General features: G+C 40.2%; 2 protein-coding genes across 4 annotated transcripts in view; one reads left to right on the forward strand and one right to left on the reverse strand.

Annotated features, from left to right (window-relative positions):
- Positions 1 to 212: 212 nt before the first annotated feature.
- On the forward strand, positions 213 to 3374 carry ssr3 (signal sequence receptor, gamma). The gene is made up of 5 exons (XM_026926970.3): positions 213 to 443; positions 1182 to 1308; positions 1521 to 1619; positions 2580 to 2711; positions 3070 to 3374. The coding sequence occupies exons 1-5, from the start codon at positions 311 to 313 to the stop codon at positions 3134 to 3136; spliced, it is 558 nt and encodes a 185-aa protein (XP_026782771.1). The 5' UTR covers positions 213 to 310; the 3' UTR covers positions 3137 to 3374.
- A 393-nt stretch (positions 3375 to 3767) lies between these two features.
- kcnab1a (potassium voltage-gated channel subfamily A regulatory beta subunit 1a) overlaps positions 3768 to 19236 on the reverse strand; it is a 113168-nt gene continuing 97699 nt past the window's right edge. For all 3 annotated transcript variants that reach the window (XM_053234925.1, XM_034305553.2, XM_034305554.2), the window contains exons 8-14: positions 16718 to 16804; positions 10913 to 10998; positions 9783 to 9903; positions 9456 to 9550; positions 9075 to 9195; positions 8070 to 8158; positions 3768 to 7171 (exon numbers count right to left, since the gene is read on the reverse strand). In XM_053234925.1, coding sequence (XP_053090900.1) covers positions 7082 to 7171; positions 8070 to 8158; positions 9075 to 9195; positions 9456 to 9550; positions 9783 to 9903; positions 10913 to 10998; positions 16718 to 16804 — 689 coding nt within the window. In that variant the 3' untranslated portion in view covers positions 3768 to 7081. The remainder of the gene's footprint in view (positions 7172 to 8069; positions 8159 to 9074; positions 9196 to 9455; positions 9551 to 9782; positions 9904 to 10912; positions 10999 to 16717; positions 16805 to 19236) is intronic.

Here is a 19236-nt window from a genome sequence, read left to right on the forward strand (position 1 = left end):
TCTTGCTGGTTTTATATATATATATATATGTGTGTGTGTGTGTGTGTGTGTATAATTTATTTATTTATTTATAAAGTCAACGTATATAGTTCTATAGTTCTATATAGAAGTGTCGTATATGAAACAAACATGGCGTCTGCAAACCTTCTCCTTCATGAACTTCCGCTTCCGGTTGTGTGCTGACGCGTTTCCGTGTTTGAGCTGACGCGGCGTTAGACGGGTTCGTATACGAGCGAGCGGCTACGTGTCAGTCCTCTTCCACCCGCTACACGACTCGGACCCGGAGACAGAGGGAGCAGGAGCAGACATAATGGCACCTAAAGGCGGTAACAAGCAGCAGTCTGAGGAGGATTTACTGCTGCAGGACTTCAGCAGGAATCTTTCGGCTAAATCCACTGCACTGTTTTACGGAAACGCGCTCATCGTGTCCGCCATTCCCATCTGTAAGTGTGTATGCTAGCAGGCTAACGCTCCTCATGCTAATCACTGCTAGTTTATTATACATACAACCTGCTGGCTGATTAGCTCTTCTCTTTTATTTATTGCACTAGTTAGCAAGGTTAGTTATAACTAGCTAGTCAGCGCGTGCATTGATTACTTCCTGTTTTCCTTGTGTGTGCACTACGTAGGGAAATAATAATAATAATAATAATAATAATAATCAGAGCATGCAGTACAGAATTGCACTAATCTGATCAAAGGGGAATTTGCTACTTGATTTTATATGAAAAAAAAAAAATTCAACAGTAATCACCTAGTTTGGTTGTGAAATTTATTTTTAAATTTAACCCTTGTGTGCTGTTTGGGTCAAAATCATTAAATTGTACATTATAATAAACTTTATATATTTGGCTCATATTCTATACAAAGTGCTGAAATATCAACTGACTCCAATACTTTAGGAGCATCTGTAATATATTAGGAGCGTCTTTGGTCATGAGAAGTGTGTGTGTGTGTGTGTGTGTGTGTGTGTGTGTGTGTGTTGTATACATGTGTTCACTGTTTCTCAGAATCCTAGGCGTATTCGAGTCTGATCATTCCAGATATTCTGTTGTGTCTCGGCTGCACAGTCAGTAAACGCAGTGAACAGTCCTGAACACACAGGATGGATGAGTGTGATGCTCAGCTTTACGACCTCATCGTGTTCAAGGTGTAATTACTGATGTTTTATTTCCTGACAGGGCTTTTCTGGAGGATCTGGCACATGGACCTGGTGCAGTCTGCGGTTCTGTACGCCGTCATGACTCTAGTCAGCACGTACCTGGTGGCATTCGCTTACAAGAACGTTAAATTCGTCCTCAAGCACAAGTAAGAGCCTTCTTTAGTGTGTCTTTAAGGATAAGGATCTTTAGGATTATTTGCAGCTACATGTTTACAGCTCATCTGTATAAAAAGCACAGGTTCCCGGCCCCTGTCCACACCTCATCTCCAGGACCGGGGTTGGGGAACGTGTGTGTGTGTGTGTGGGGGTTGGTGGTTTTGTGTTCACGTTTATGTTAAACTGGTGTTCTGATGTTCAGGGTCGCTCAGAAACGTGAAGACGCCGTTTCCAAGGAAGTGACCCGCAAACTGTCTGAGGCCGACAACCGCAAAATGTCCCGCAAAGAGAAGGACGAGAGGTAAAAAAAAAATAAATCAGTGTCACTGTTGATACAGAAGTTCTGAGGCATGTGTTGATGGTCGTCTGATGAAATAGTGGTTTGAGCGAGTCACCCTAAAACTGTTTTACAGTTCACTTCAGATCAGGTCACATGACCTGTGATGTAATAACGATGGATTAGGGCTGGGTTTAAATGTAAATCAGTAGATTTGTGCGTATTTGTGTGCAGGTTCACTAAATAAATAGATGTAACCTAATCCAGAGAGGCCAATATTTACGGTAGAGCTGTAAAATTTACCTTTTTTGATCCCTTGTTATTTTATGTAGAAGAAATTGAACCTGTGAGTTCCAGATCCTCGTGGATTTTTTACTTTTTACCAGGGAAAAAAGTTGTAAAACAACATGCACTAGGGGTTTTTGTGGGAAAATTATTTGAAAAATGTATTTATTCCTCTCTGCCTGCTGTGATTTTCTTGTTAGCAATGTTGGCAGCTCTGCTGTTCTAGTTTTAGTCTATAACAGGATTGCTTTGCTTTTTTACTTATTTTTGTTCTTGTCGAAGCACTGCGACACAGACGCATTAACCAGAAACCCATAAAAGAGAGAACTCTTCATCCTTTTGACCACCAGGTGTCACTAGTGTGCATCATGTCAAAAACCTTCGATTAATAAACACTTCACTGCTTCAGAAACTAAGTTTTGCTGTCACTAGATAAAATCAGCTCACTCAGTAACCGATTAGAGAAATAATGTAAACTAGCTCATAACTAATACTCATAAATAATAAGTTTTGTGAGGGCAAAGTGATGAGACAAAGTGAAAGAGACAGATTTCTTGTCTGTGCGGATGAGTACGCAGTGTAATCACCGTCCAAACCTCGACTGAATTTCAGCTTTGATAAGACAGATAAGATTTTAAGTTGTGAGTGCTGGTTAAAGGTCTCTCTCTCTCTCTCTCTCTCTCTCTCATCTGCTGACAGGATTCTATGGAAGAAGAATGAGGTTGCGGATTACGAGGCCACGACGTTCTCCATCTTCTACAACAACACCCTGTTCCTCGTGCTGGTCATCATCGCCTCCTTCTTCCTGCTGAAGAACTTCAACCCCACAGTGTAAGAATATTAGTTTTCGCTTTATTTTTCCTCAGCCGTCTTTTCTCCACAGCCCCGTCCACACCAATATGGATATTTTATCTTTTCACGTGAAAATTTCTCCAGCCTTGACAGCGTTTTCCTAAAGCTTCATTTTTTCATTTTATATAAATATCTGTATACGTGTAGACGGGGTTCTGAATCTCCATCTTTTTTTCTCTGTCCATATTCTGCCTTTTCTCCCAGTGTTTTCTCTCTCTCTCTCTCTCTGGTTCTTCATCTTTCCATCTTTTTCTCAGTATCACAATTAGACCACGTTAAAAATAACGTGATCGTAAAAAATACTCACTGAAGATGATCATTATTTTCTCTCCCGCAGGAACTATATTCTGTCCATCAGCGCCTCGTCTGGTCTCATCGCTCTGCTGTCCACAGGCTCAAAGTGAGAGAGAGAGAGAGAGAGATAGAGCATGAAAACTAAAACATCGAGGAAGAAGAGGGATGAACAAATGAAAGACTGGGGTTCTGGGCGTGGGGGTGTGTGTGTGTGTGTCCGGTGAACGGGGTGCAGGAGACTTTATCATTTCATCAGTGAACTTTCATGAAATTCATGATCCGTGTGATGCCGAGGGGTCGTTTCTGACTCTTTCACTTTTTATACCAATAAATGACCGTTAACCCTGACCATTAACCAGCTCTCTTTCTTTTTTTTTTTTTTTCTCTTTCTCATGAAGTTATTAAGAAATAAAAACACAGCTTGTCATGTTCCTGAGAAACCGCTACACATTAGTTACAGCTTTAACTCCAACTGTTACAAATCACTGACACTGGAGACTCCTTCCATAAATGTTATATAAAACATCTCTTTACAGAAAATTCACCATATCAAAAGTTAATCAGAAACTTCTGACCAATCAGATTTGAGAATTTTGGCTCTTTTGAATGCTGAGTATAAAAATAAACAGTGTTGGCTACGTTTATGTAGACGGATGAATCTGCCTTTGTTTAAAAGGGTTTGAGGAAAAATGATCACAGTTAACGTATCAGACCAACAGGAATAAAAAAATCAAACAGTGGTTTATCATTTGCGTTTTTATTTCAAGCATATAATCGAGCTCTACATATTGTATATATGTACAGAAGTCAGTGTGTCCATCCAGGGGTAAGGTGATGCACATGACATGATAGTGCGACTACGACTACTACCACAGCAAACGTGTCGTTTGTAAAATGATGAAATTTACACAGTATCTCATTTCCTCGTATGCACACGGCTGTTTATGGATTCGTATGACAACGCAAAAGCCCTGTGTGTCACAAGCATGTTATTATAAAGGCACTCGGTCCAGAGGTCAGCTGTAGCCATGTGATGGAACACGCTCGGACGCGTGGATTTTCAGAAGTTTCTGTGTGGCAGCCTGAGAAAACGCTACACGTGGTCAAATTTGGACAGTTTGGAGAGCAACACGTTTTCCTGAACTGAAAGATGTTCCTCGTTTGCATGTAGCTCAATGTAGCTCAGAGTTCTCACTTTGACTGTCAGCATCGTCCACATCAGTCTCTGTCTCGTCACCTGACGCAATAATCATCATCATCACGAGCCTCATCGCCGTCTCTTCACTCCACTGATCTCTGTTCACGCTACGTAATAATCGCTGATTAATACAGATTCTTCTGTTGCGTTTGGATCAATTTTTTTGCTATTGTGTTATTATTTGCTCATTTAAACATTTTAGAACTTGGTCTGTACAGAGTGTGTAAGCGCTCTTCTCTGTTTTGATGATGATGATGATGATGATGCAGGAGATTAGACACAGACATTAGACTTATTAGACTTCTGTCTGTTTCAGGATTTGGGCGTCTTTAAGCACGCTGACTGTTTTTACCGCTGTGTTTAATAAACTGGCTCCTTACACAACATGATCTTTACAGGAAAGCTTAAACAATACCATTTACAGGAAAGAGCCAATGCAATGTTAGAAAGTAGCTTAAATAATACCATTTACACAGCGTTTTGATATTTACACATTTACGTTTTCTTAAAATAGAGATATCAAAGTACATTACTGGAAAAAAAACAACAAAGCAAAAAAAACCATTTTTGTCAGTGACAATGATATCTGATGGGTTTTCCCAGACCGCCACACACACACACACACACACACATATATATACCTACACTAGAAAGTTTGTAATGACCAGAGTAAAACAAATGCACATTTTTCAGAAAAGTTCTTTCCACTATGACTTGCAAATAAGTAAATGCTGTACACTGTCATAAAAATAATATGTAATGTGAGAAGTTAATAACCTCTGGAAATGTAGAAGAGGAAAAATTAAGAGAGAGAGAGAGAGAGAGAGCAGCATTTATTATGTGTAATATAGATTATGGCTTTCAGATTGAGTAGTGAGCTTGACTATAAGCTGCATATGTACAGAATGTGTGAATGAAACTGGTCTTCACGTGCTCTATACTACTGCGGAATCAGCGGCTGTGTTTACATTGAAGAATTATATTCATTACGATCGCAGATTGTGAATTGACCATTTAAGTATTTTAAATATTTACACACAATTGTAACATTTTTGTTTATTTAGAGAGGCGTTTGAGTTTGTCGAGGCTTCTCTGCTGAAAAAAACAATAGAAACCATCACAGAAATTCTAATGGTTTCCACTACAAATGCAATTACAATCCATCACCTATCCAGTAAAACCATTACCATTATTGGTCCTTAATGGTGTTAGACATAACATGCCACCAATAAAAGGCAATAAATTACCAGTAGAGACCTACAGGGACAATTTTTCCATTAAAACCAGTACAGTTCCCATTATAACCATTAAAACCATTACAAATTCTATAAGGGTTTCTATTGTTTTTTTTTTTTTTTCCAGCAGGGTTATCAGAGCGTCTCTGTTAGCATGTTAGCCGAGTGTCCAAACACTTTTTAATTTGTCTCTTTAACAAGTTTTAAATCATGTCCATCTCCTTAAAATGTCCAATTTGGACACATTTTGGTGAATTTTGGTTTATATTCACCAAAAATTTCACCATTAATGAAGCTGTAGTAATTAAAAACAGTGGAAAATTTTGCCTAGACTGCATTCTTCCATATGACAAGCATTTACTCATCATCTAATTTTATTGATATTTAAAAAAAAATATATGCCTCAACATGTTTTAATGTCCAGTTATTTTTTAAATAATTTAAACTATCTAGCATGAACTTTGTCTAATCACAGGACGATGTTTTGTTGCTTGTCAAATGCCTCGACTGCACATGTGCAAACACATTTCGAAGCTAAAAGCTCTTAATAATCAGATTAAAAGGTTTACATGCTCATTTTTATTATATTAAAAAGATTATACAGTATCTATCAGTTCATTTAGACTGCCTTCTATTTCAAATAAAACCTTAAGGGAATGTAATTAACCATTTCTTTTATTCCAATCAATCAGATGATTATAAAAACGGATTATTAGTCTGCATGTAAACACAGCCGTTGAATCCAGTTGAGCTTCATCCTAAGAAGCAAACAGAACTGGAAAAAAATAATACAAACAGGAACACAGCAGCGAAAGCTCTAGCTGCGTGTGCTGGTTGTTCAGGATGCACTATTTACATATTTAACGTTAATTCTACAATGCTGTCTATCTGCAATACAATTTCATGAGTTTAAACTGAAAACATCATCCTGATGAGCAACTGTTAAGTGTTCCAGCTTTGTTCTTGCACTAATTCTTTATAGCTCAGAAGCCATACAGTGTTCTGCCACGAGCGCAATGTGATCAGTGTCACACTATTTACAAAAACAAAACAATACAGGCTTTCTTTAATCAGATGCAATTACTAATGCAGGCTGTCGTTAAACAGGCAAAGACCAGTATGGATGCGTGGAACGGGACGCCTTGTTCCTCTTCAGCTTATCGAAAGCAAGGCTGCAGTTCTCCCGCTCGAACAGCAGGGTGAGACATGCTCCACACCTCCCGTCTCTACAATCTCCAGGTCTCCAGTATGTCCCTTGGCTCACAGCTCACCGAGCAGAGGACATGTCAGGTTCGGGACACTTCCAAGGTCAGAGCAGGGCGTCAGCAATGCGGCTCTCGGAGCACCACGCTCCCTTGCTACATGACGATTTGTGATTTCGTGCGTAGTTTTTCATCAGACGGTGGTTGTCGTCATGGTGATGCGTGGCTGTTGAGTTAGAAAGGGGAAGGGGGCATGCACAAAGAGGACACGAGCGAGGCGAGGCTCTCTCCCAGACTCCTACTACAGAGCAAACCCAGGAAGAGGAGGTGGAGGAGGAGGAGGAGGAGGAGGAGGAGGAGGAGGAGCAGGAGAGAGGTGTTCAGATCAGGAAACGCACCGGGACGATGTGACCCAAACCCCTACGAGCGATAGTCCTTCTTATTGTACGGCCTGTTTCCAAGTATGTGGTCGATTTCAGTCACTACATGGGACGTCATCTTGGGGAGAACCTGAGTGAGGAACATGAGATTACTTACAGGATCCCTGAGATCTAGAACTTCTACTTTCATTAGGCTTCTCACAATGATTACATTTTCACTGTTGCCTAATTGTCATATACATCATTGTGATTAACTGTTTAATTGTCTGAACTGATCTCACTTTTATAATTAAATAATAACTTTCACATAATACTGCACACACAAAAGCGATTTGTCTGAACTGAATATTTAAATAAACTTCTTTTATCTTTCTCTTTTAGACTGTAAAAACAAGAGGAGAAAACACTCGGGTGCAAGCTGTCATAGGAAACTAAACAACAAAGCAACGTCAATTATTTTCCTACAACAGTACACCCTGAAGTGTTTGATTCCTCTTACACCACTGCAATTTGTCGACGATTGCAATTTTTTATCGATTAAAGAATACATACTTTTTATCCATTTATAGTTACATTTAATGTTGTGGAACATCCCTGAAACTGGTTATCCTCTTCGTTCTTACATTATAGCAGTTATAAACAGTCGTTCCCTCACCAGCCTCTCTTACTTCTCTCTCTTTTGCAATTAATAATGATTTTAAAAAATGCAGCTTGTTGTGTTACTGATAAACCACAAAGCGCAAACTCCTCTATCCTGAAGATGTTGGAAAACTTACACTGGAGTTACACTGGAGACTCCTTCCATAAATGTTATATAAATATCTCCTTACAGCAAACTTCATCATATCAACAATTACAACACTTAAAGAGTAATGAGTAAAATATTACACATCATTTATTTATATGAAGGAACATTTATCGACTACATATTTTATATGGAAATATCTGATTGGGAATCTATCACGGAGTAGATGAAGTAGATAAAGTCATGAATGTGTGTGTGTGTGTGTGTGTGTGTGTGTATTGACCTGAATGGCTCCCAGGTTTTCTGTTAGCTGTTCTGGGTTGGAGGTTCCTAAGAGAACCGAACTCACTCCTTCGTTCCTCAGGCACCAGGCTGGATGGACAAAACAAACACACACATATTTTATAAGTTAAATTAAGACAACAAAGGAACTCCAATTTGGAAAATGACTCATATCTTCTAGAGTACGGAGCCCTGCACTCACAGCTGCTGTTCTGGGAGTGAACACTAGGGGATGCAATAGAGCTAAAAATGCAAGACAGGACAAAAGGATATGTTTCCTAAATCCTCAGTGCATCTGTCTGCTCTTAGTTACAAATCTGCCAGTTGTTTAAAAAGAGTGAGCGCATGAACACTTCCAGGATTCTCACTAGGAAATGTTCTTTCTAGGAATTATTTTTGGGAATGTCTTTACTCATATGCAGGACAGCCATTGCTCACAGAGGCTCATCTTAACATCTTAACTCCCACACTCCTAGAAAAGGGTTCCTTATGGGTTCTTTGGCTTCTAGTTTTCCAAAGGAGAACTACTGTCTTGCTGGCAGTTTGATACACAGTGTGTGTTGTACAAATGTCTTTAAGTATCATGATACAATTTTTTTTTTATCATATTATTCCATCCCTAATTGGTGGACTAATAGCCCTCACTAATAATTTCAGAATGTTATCCATTTTCTTAATTCCCTGTTTTTTGTTTGTTTGACGTGTGAGAATCCTGGCTTGCATGAGGTATGCTGTGATCAGGTTTGATACAAAGCAGGACAGCAGGAATGGACAAGAGTAGGACAGGAGAACAGGAGGACAGGAGGACAGGAGAACAGGAGGACAGGAGGAGAGGAGGACAGGAGGACAGGAGGAGAGGAGAACAGGAGGACAGGAGAACAGGAGGACAGGAGGAGAGGAGGACAGGAGGACAGGAGGACAGGAGGAGAGGAGGACAGGAGGACAGGTGGACAGGAGGAGAGGAGGACAGGAGGAGAGGAGGACAGGAGGACAGAGCGACTCTCACCCACAGCCAGCTGTGGCAGAGTGCAGCCGAGCTTCTCAGCAATGTGAGCCAACTCCTTCAGCTTAGCCTGCTGCTTCCTCCCATCCTCACTCATGATCTTCTCCTTCAGCCACTGGTACGACTACAGCAGAGAATGAGAGAGAGAGAAAGAGAGAGAGAGAGAAGCGGGAGAGAGACTTCTTCAGGACAGAGGAGTTTACACTTTGTGCTTTCTCGGTAACAACCTGCGTTCTTTTGTCTTATTAACTTCAGGAAAAAGAGAAGCTGGTGAGGGAACGACTGTTTATAGCTGCTATAAAGTGAGTGAGAACAGGAACTAACGAATATTATATGTTACTACAAATGGATAAAAATATGACTCATTTAATGTCCTTTGTGTACCTTCATTGACGCCCTAGAGGATTCTGGGATGCCGTTTTCATACTTTCCAGTGATGATTCCACAGGCAAGAGGGGACCATGTCATGGCTCCTACGCCTACATGCATACACACACACACACACACACACACACACAGAGTCAGTAAGAACAGAAATGACAGATGTGCTGTGTGGCAAAATAGGTGCGAGACTGAAAACAAGATCAGAACAGAGAGATGAAGAGAGTTTATTCAGAAGCTCGAAGACCGGACGAATTTCCAGTTTGGACACCAGACAGATGGAGAATAAAGGGGAAAAAGGGAAAGAGGAGATGAATGATTGACACCTGCCTATCTTGTGGTAGAGCTCAGGCAGCTGCACCTCCACTTTCTCCCTTTGAAAGAGGTGATACTCGGCCTGTTCACACACCGGGGGGATCAGGTTAAACTGCCTCGCCACCGAGTACGCTTCCTGTGCAGAGAGAAAGAGCGAGAGAGAGTGAGAGAGAGAGAGAGAGAGAGAGACAGTGAAATTGCAGCAATAATAGTACATGCCTCTGCAATCTTTTCTCCTCTTTTCTTCATGTGCATATGTTCCATCCAGCTGGTGGCTACTAAGTGCTTTCCAGTAATATATATTCCTGCAAGTGTATCATTGAAGCATTGCCCGCTGGGGTCTGATGCAGGGGTGTGTGCTCGTGTAGGAGGGACACTATTTGATGTGACACTAAAAAAGCCTGGCTGATCGCTGTAGCACAAATTACATGTCATTACCGCATCTGCCTCGCCAGACTGCGCCAGCCACACCAAGCGCGAAACGGCCCCACTGAACCCACCATTTATTAACCCGTGAATTAATGACGCTGGCTAAATTACAGTACTCTCCTCTCAACCAGCTCCCCCTGACAGCGAAACATGCTGTTGATCTGTCATTAGCACACACAGTATTAGCATGCATCCAGATAACAAAAGGAGTGTTGCTAAAAACACAATAACGCCAGGGCCGTCTCCGTGCCCTCTCATTCCGCACGTCAAATCAGCTTTTTTTTAGGAAGACAACACAACAATTAGTCCTCCTCCTCTCTTCCTCCCAGGCAAGTCGACGACAAGCTGCTGACCACTTAGCTGGAGACTCGAGTCGGTTGTGTAAGTAGGTAAGAATTATTTATAAATCACATTTAAATCTAAAACAGCTCCCATTGACCGAAGTGCTGTGCATTGAAAAAAGTGGAACAAGGAATAAAATAGTGTAAGAAATATAAAACATAAAACGATACATATAACGTGTGTAAAATGTTATATATAAAGCTAGGTCTTAGGGGTGGAAATGGAAAATGCCCAGTCAGCCTTGAGTTTTAATCGTGACCTTGGAACAGCCAACAGAATGTATAGAACTGTACCTAATATACTGAGAAGCCCTGAAATAAAAAAGTGAATGCATGGAGGATGACAGGAGGATGTGCGAAGATCTTACTGCTCACCATAATCTCCATGGCTGTCCATCGGGACGTCCCCCAGTACATAGCCATCCCCTGGTTGATCACGTGGGTCATCGCCCTCACGATCTCTAGCGAGAGAAGAGGAAAAATCAGCACAAAGTTACGCATACTATAATTCCTTTAACAGTATGGCTTTACGAAACAATCTGAGGTGGTAAAAGTATCACGATACTTTACTCAAGTGAAAGTGCAACTGCAATCTACGTAAATAAAACCTCAGTAACAGTAAAAGATGAAGTACAGCTTCAAATCCTTCACTCAAGTTAAAGTAGAAGGGCAGAAGCTCTTCCATTTACTTTACATATGAGTGTAAAAGTACAAGAAATCAAATCACAATCAAATCCCACACTGATTTGAGCTACTGATGGTAAACGATGGCTTCCTCCCTCATTATTCGAAGCTTATAAAATAGCACTTGATCCGGCGCATGCTATTATTTTGCATTGTATGTAGTTTTCATATTACAGTTACTCCTGCACACTATCAACCATAGATGCTAAATCAAAGTCATGAAACTGTTCTGTGTGCGCAGGATATAATCTACCATTTGCTATTTAGATTTGTTGAATTAATAAACTAATGCTGAATTAATAAACTAAAGGTTTCTGTTAATCTGTTGCACTCTGCTATAAAGAAAACATGCCCACAGTTTGAAGGATAAGCTGACCGTGCACTCATCTGCTACACTCACAGCTCACTTTCAGTACTGTTCATAATTTTATCTATAAAAATCCACTCGGAAATAAGCAATGTCTCTAATTGGCTTTTTGTGCATTTTAAAGGGATTATACTATTATACCAAATGAATGAATTTACAGCCAAAACATACAGTAAATTTCAACACAAATTTACACAGTGAAGTCCAGCGACGGTGGTATTATGCATGAAACATGCGCTTAAGTTCAGATAAGGTCTGATTCGTGCATAACTGACGCAGGCTCTGTTTAACTCAAACTCCGCCCCCAAGCATAACTCTCACTTAAAACCTGAACTTAAATCGTTCATCTGCAGTTATAGTACATCTGAGGTCAGAATACTTTGCTACAATTGCAGGATTAAATCCTCACTGTGTGCACTTTACTCACTCTCAAAGAGTGAAATTGATTCTGAGAGTCCTGCAGCACTGCTGAGAGTCGAACCCGAATCTGAGCTGTGGGAGAAACGCTGCACTGCAGACTCAGTGCTGCTTTAAACCTATTCACCCCTGAGGGGACATGACTGGTAGGGTTTATGTTTTAACTTTAGGGAACAGTACTGATAATGGAGTGTGTGTGTGTGTGTGTGTGTGTGTGTGCGTTTGTATCTGGGCAGTGTGGAATCCTAAAGTTCTGTAGGGACTGCAGGATGAGCTCTTTGGGAGGCTTTAATATTCACACACACACACACACACACACACACACACTCATGGTATAGAGCCAAAGCTGCAGCTCTTGGACATTCAATGCAGCACAAAAACACTGCACTGCTTCCTGCCTGCGCATACCAGAGAGGCAGAGAGGCATTCATAAAAACAAATTAAAGGCAGAGGAAGAGAAATGCTGAAAAAGGAGGAAGTGACATGACCCTTTGCTTCTTCCGTGCAAATGAGGCTGAAACTCTTTTTTTTGGTTATTCATCCTTTCAGATTCTGTCACGCTTGATAAGACCAGCTGTCATATGAGTGATTGCGAGCCCGAAAAAAGGTAGATGGATAAAGAAAAAAAAAATGAAAATGAGCAATAATTAGCTGCGAAGAGATCCTAATGAGCTTTAAAATGCAATCTGGCTTTTCAAAATGGAATTAGTAATTGCAAAGACCCCATCTTGCTAATAACCTCTAATCATGATGAACAATGCAACACAATGATCAGGTCTTAATCAGCTGTATACAGAGAGCTTCCACAAGCTGCACTCAGAGCATATTAGAGAAATATTAGTGATCCTGTTGTACTCTATTTATATTCTGCATATACAGAAAAGCCTTTCTGTATGTTTCACATGTAAACTTTAAATACGAGCCTTTTAACAGCAATTCAATAGGACTGATGCAACGATCTATCAGGACGAGACCTGAGAAATTATTTGGAGGCTCGTATGTAAACAGAGGTTGAAATAATACCAGGAAAGACACACTGATGCTTTCTGAGGTGCTTTATGCTGCGTGTTTTCTGAGTAACATGACAAGCAGTGCTGTGAGTCACCCTGAAATTAATAGTCATTCACAGTAACTCACAGTCAGAGCTGTCAGGTTCAGATTGGTAGGAAGTTTTAAATGCGTACATCAGAATACACCAGCTCTAACACATCCTGTCATCATGCCTGAAAGTAGTACAGTCAAAGGTCGGCCCCAGAATTTCCGGAGTGGTTTAATACAGAGCTGTAGACGCTGCAGACGAAGTCTTTCCCTTTCAACGACGCTAGCTAAGGTTAGCTGGCTTACTAGCTTACTGCTGTGATCGTTGTGCTGCGTTCTGATCTTGTAAAGTGAACACAGGTATACTGCAGTGCTGGTGATCAGGTCAGGAGATCACAATAAAGTACTCAACAGCCAATGGTAATGAGCTAACAGGTTAACGGTAGCATGCTAGCTAAAAAAACAAGGGGAGAGATTTTGCTCTTTCACCTGGTACTCATTAAGTGGGACAGATTATTGTCTTAAATGTTTAGTGAAGTGAGAAATTTTAGTTTGTAAGGAAAATCTAATCAGAAAAGACCAAAATCCCACTCTTATTAGACACTTTATTTATCACATATTTATGTTTTACATTTAATAATATCACTGTGTATGAGTCTATAGGCATAAGTGCTTTATCCTCCTAGTGGGAGGTGGGGGGTGGGGCTAACATTTGTTGTAGGGTTCTACGTAGAACCTTACATGGACATTTTTAGGAAAAAAAACCTCTTCATAAGGGTTTATAAGGGTTTTTGGATAGTAAAAAAAGGAAACACTCTTATAGGGGTCTACACACTCTTATAGGGGTCTACACACTCTTATAGGGTTCTACACACTCTTCACTTTACTTTTGTTTTTGTAAAGCTGCTTTGAGATAATGACCTTTGTAAAAAAGCGCTATACAAATAAAAATGAATTGAATTGAATTGAATTATAGGGGTCTACACACTCTTATAGGGTTCTACACAGAACTTTCAAGGGTTCTTCTGACCATTAACTTTTTCTGGCCTTCTAAATTGGTTCTACAGTAAAGGAAATAATCTGTCATAGGGTTCTGCATAGAAGCTACATGGGTTCCCATAGAGGGACAAATCGAAGAATGTTTTCAGGTTCTAGATTGAACAGGTTTTTTTCCCCCCATGAGTATGTTGTGTAGTTTGCATGACACAAGGTTACACTTAGGTTCTGTCCAGATTCTTCATGTAGGATTAGCTTCCTATGTAGGAAAAGCTAAAATCATTAACTTTTAAACAATCCATGAGAAAGTGAGGTACCACCATGTTCCCGGTGTTGCAGGTGCTGTCTCTGCATACTCGAACATGATTGGCTGTTTCACGTTATGATGCGATAACTCTCACCTGTCACTAACTGTTCTAATGGGATTTTCAGCAAACCTGCTGCAAACTGCAGTGTGGATATTCCCTCTTTTACCAGTCAGCACACTCTGCACTAAAAATAAATCCACCGGAAGGATTTCATCAGAGACAGTTTTATAAAGTTTAGGGTGACTTCAAGGGGACACTGTGGTCAGCATTTATATATCGGGGAAGCTACATATGTAGCTAATGCAACCCAGATAGGATGCATTTCGATCGATCCGAATCGGAGCGTGGTTTAGCCTGATTAAGATGTGGGAGGTGACTTTGCTGACTCAGCACAATTCAATAGATTTAGATAGACGTTAATATCACCTCCTTTAGCGAGGACACTGTGTGAGTGCTGTGGGGTTTGGGGACAGATAAGAGAAGAATAAGGAAGAGAGGGAATAAGAACAGAGGACATGGTAGGAGAAGGGAAGAAGATAAAAAAAAAACTGGACCTCAACGTTTTCTCAAAAAACAAACAAACAAACAACATCTTCTGTATGCTTCCATCTTTTCAAAATGATCTGATCATAGAACAAGACAACACTCTTTGTGGAAATAACAAGTGATCGAGGCTTAAATATGCAAATTATAAGATCGTAGAAAGGATCCTGAAATGTATGGACGCAGTAGTGCTTTAAGTGCAGCTTGTCATGTTACTGAGAGACTGTAAAGTGTAAACTCCTCCATCCTGAAGATGTCGGAAAACAAAAAGTTACAGCTTTACCTCTGAGTGATACGAAGCACTGACACTGGAGACTCCTTCCATAAATGTTCGGTAAACGCCTCCTTACAGAAAACTTCACCATATCAACAATTTACACACGTTTTAGAATCTGTTTATGTGGAGCGTCTGCTGTACATATCCCTGAGAATGACCTGTTACTATAGAAACGATAATATATTAGATAGAACGAGTGAATTAGTATAAGCTTGTGATTTGCAGCTGCACTACTGTTATAGAAAATGAGTTAACACCTTCTAACCAATCAAAATAGAGAATTCAACATAGTTACATTGTGGTAACTTGTCTTACTAGGTGATAAGTCTTCTTATTGTTGTGATTCAGTTTTACTGGATCCTTACAAATCTGCTTCCTGGATCTTGTTTGTATAGATCCAGAACCTTGGAAACATGAACAGAAGTGGACTGAATTGTTCCCACACCTATTATTCCCATACTATAGTAAGACCTGATAAAAAACACTGTAGTCTCACAGCCTACCTGGATCTATGTTATTGCTCCATGCATGTTTGAGTGTTGTGAATGATGATGTGCTACGGTGTTAAAAGGCAACTCGTAACTCATTTGCTATAGAGTGCACATGTTGGATTTGGTTTTTGGAATAAAAGCGTATCATGAAAGAGCATAAAAGCAACACAGGAGCTTAAAGAGATGGAAAGAAATGCTGCAGAAGATGGTCCAACACGGTCGAGCATCTTTCTTGGCTTGTGTTTGATCTGTAAAGCTCGGTACTGAGAAGTTTCTCGCTTTTCAGAAAGCAAAATTCAGCCTGAAACCTTAGATAACAAGAGAGATAACAAGAAGAACTATGATGCTATGCCAAAAGAGCTGCTCTCCACTTTCCATGCAATACAGCAGTGTGGAAGGCTGGATAGAAATGATATTTAAAAAAATAAATAAAAAGAATAAAAAGGTACAAGGCAAAGTGCATAAAATGAAAAAAAAAAATACAAGAAATAAAGCAACAAAAAGACAGATGGAGGGTGAAGGAGTGAGGCGGAGAGATTGAGTGGCATGCTATCCCTGACGGTTCATTTCGTTAAGCACTCTGAAGGCTAAAGTGAGTTAGTCGTCTCTCAGCACAGATCTCATTACAGCACCAACCCAAACTGATCTGTCACTTTCCATTTCTCCAGCTCCTCTTACTTACACTCTCTTTCTCTCTCTCTCTTTCTCCTGACTCGCACACTTTCTTTCACATCTTTCCATCGTCCAACTTGTGACATATGCAGGGTTGGTGCGTCCGCTAGTCTCTGTGGCTCAGCGGTACGAGTAATGGGGCTGTAAAGCAGTGGAGCACTTTGTGAGAACCAGCAGAAGAGTGTGAGTGATGGGTCGAGCTGTCGAAGTGCCTACACCCCGGGGGCTGCGCTCCACCGACAGGCCACGTTACCATCACGCCATCATTCGAGTGCTCAGAGATCAGACTGATGTAGACCTCGTTCAACCCTTTCAACCCAATTCCTCAGTAGAAGAACAAAAACTGTACAGAGTTCAGCTAAAATTCGGCTAACTCATTCTCCTCACCCTCCATCGGTGTGTTGCTGTCTGGACGGTTGGCGAAGACCACGTCCACGTATTCCAGCTGCATTCTCTGTAGAGAGCCTTTGAGACCTGGAAAGAAAATTAGACTGAATGAATCAGTGGAAATGCTAATGTTGCTAATACTGATTAAAATGCTAACCGCCTCTAAGCCTCTAACCCTGTATTATTAAAGTGCCGTCTTGGAGATAGTTCAGAGCAGTGTGACAAGTTAAATGTCTCAAACCTTCTCAGGAACCCAGGAACTTGTTCAAGAACACAATAGCTTCTTTTTTAGAAATCTAAAGAAAGCTTCTCAGAAACTCATGAACTTGTTCAGGCACCCAGGAAGACATTTTTTTAGAAATCTTGAAATATTTTCAGGAATTCTAGACCTTTTGGTACATTTCCACCAGACCAGCCTTTTCACAATCTCAGAAACCAGGTTTTTATTCTTATTCTTATTCTCATTATTATTATTATTAAATATTATTATTATTATTATAGAAACTCTGGAACCTTTGTTGTGCTCCACCAAAGTAACGTTTTTAGGAATCCAGGTTCTTGCTCAGGGCCACAGGACTTTTTTTAGAAACTAAATAACTTTTTCCACCACAGGGCCTTTTTTCAATAACTCAGGAATGTTATTCACAAACTCAGGAACTTTTGGTATATTTCTGGTAAAGGAACCTATTCAGAAATGTATGAACTGGTTCATAAAATAACTTTTTTTTTTAAAGAAACTCAGGCACCACTGGCATGTTTCCATGAAAGATTTTTTTTTTTCAAGAACCAAAGAATGTTTTTTTTGTTTGTTTTTTTTTTAGAAACCCATGGACTGTTGGTGTGTTTCCACCAAAGGAACCCTTTCAGGATCTCTGGAACATTTTTGGAAACTCATGAAGTTTTTCTGTGTTTCTTCCAAAGGAAGTTATTTAGGGAAGCAGGAGTCTTTTGTCATAAACTCAGAAACGTCTGGTGTGTTTCCACCAAAGGAAATGTTTCCGAAATGTATGACCTTGTTCAGGAAAACAGGAAGAACTTTTTAAGGAACTCAGTAACTTTTGATGTGTTTCCACCAAAGGAACATTTTCACAGGTGGAGTTATGTGATGGGTAGTACACACACACACACACACACACACACCCACAGCCGGGATACGGATAGAAGTGGATCTGGATTTGTTTCTGAGCTGTGGTGAGCTGTGCTGTCTGGTGGAACGGCATGATTAGAACAAAAACTTCTATCTAACACCCTAAAGGGTTCATCTTTAAGTTCCTAGAGATTAATCTTCAAAGATTATGTTAAACCCAAGAACGGAGGGTTTCCATTTGAGAAAAGGTTGAACCCCTTGGAGGAATCCTCAAAACTACAATGAAAAGATGCAGCTACTTAGTTTGCTAATTGGTCAAACACAAGCTACACAAACTCAACACACTCCTCCAGGAAGTGTGGTAGTGGTTACAGAATAGTTCTTCAACCTCTTGGTGGAAACGCACCTTCTGTGTTTGGTGTGATAAGCCTGTTGTGTAGGGTCATAAGCTATGTAAACATAGTGAACTTCCTCTTAGGAGAAGAGTGAGAATATTATATATTTAACAAATGACTGAACTCAAGTGCAGAGCAGAAAGCAGGACTCATTAGCACCGCTCTAACTGGTCCCTGGAGTTTGGGAATGATGCGCAACATTAGCACGTTCCCTGGGTGAACGGTTTAATGAGCTTTTCCCAAGGAAACAGCAGTTCTCCATGTGTGAGATGCTTTAAATCTGCAGCTGTGCTGTAGGAAGCTAATTTCTGACAGTATGCTGCTGCTGCGGCTGGACCTCCCTGTAGCCCGTGTCCATTAGCCCCAACTACTGACCCATCAGCAGTGATATATACCTGAAGAATGGAAGTGTAATAGACCTCTTTTCTCTCTTTAAATTACTTTCTTAAACCTGCTGTTTAGAACAAACTGTGCTGTGGAAGTGAAAATTCAGTGGACTTGTCACTGTTTTTGCTTTGGCTTAAATTATTCAACCAAAAGGAGTTGTGTTACAACTGTACAGTAACAACTGGTGCATTTGTAACATTTACATCAAGTAAAATCAAATTTAAATGATATGCATCCATTAATCCATGTGATACATCTCTAAAGGAAAATATTAAGTAAATAAATCCATCATTAGATGTCTATTACGAAGATGTATTGTAATTGATTGAGCTTATAAAGACGTTCTCCGCTTGTGTTCTGTTTTCATTTGTTGTTATATCATAGTAATCATGATCACTGTGCTATAGTATGGTGTACTGTATGGTTATTATGGTTTAACCATAATTCTATAACAACTTCATGAACGAGATCTTTGCACAAACACTTCTGCATTCTATTTAATCCTGCTCCTGCGTTAACGGTTCATTCACTGCACTCGCGATTGTGGGATTTGCCCAATACTTGCAAAGTCCCTTCTAGCAAGCTGGAGAAAGGCTTCAGACTGTATGCTTCATCATACATACCCAGCTACAAAGGTGAGAAAATACGTA

Source organism: Pangasianodon hypophthalmus, chromosome 6 (genome assembly GCF_027358585.1).
Source record: "Pangasianodon hypophthalmus isolate fPanHyp1 chromosome 6, fPanHyp1.pri, whole genome shotgun sequence".
Taxonomy (NCBI): domain Eukaryota; kingdom Metazoa; phylum Chordata; class Actinopteri; order Siluriformes; family Pangasiidae; genus Pangasianodon; species Pangasianodon hypophthalmus.

Bases quoted from the DNA above. Each gene is read 5' to 3' on its own strand.
- ssr3 (XM_026926970.3), top strand. From the start codon at position 311: ATGGCACCTAAAGGCGGTAACAAGCAGCAGTCTGAGGAGGATTTACTG. The intron at 1,620-2,579 runs GTAAAAAAAAAA...ATCTGCTGACAG, and splicing joins CGCAAAGAGAAGGACGAGAG to GATTCTATGGAAGAAGAATG. The intron at 2,712-3,069 runs GTAAGAATATTA...TCTCTCCCGCAG, and splicing joins AAGAACTTCAACCCCACAGT to GAACTATATTCTGTCCATCA.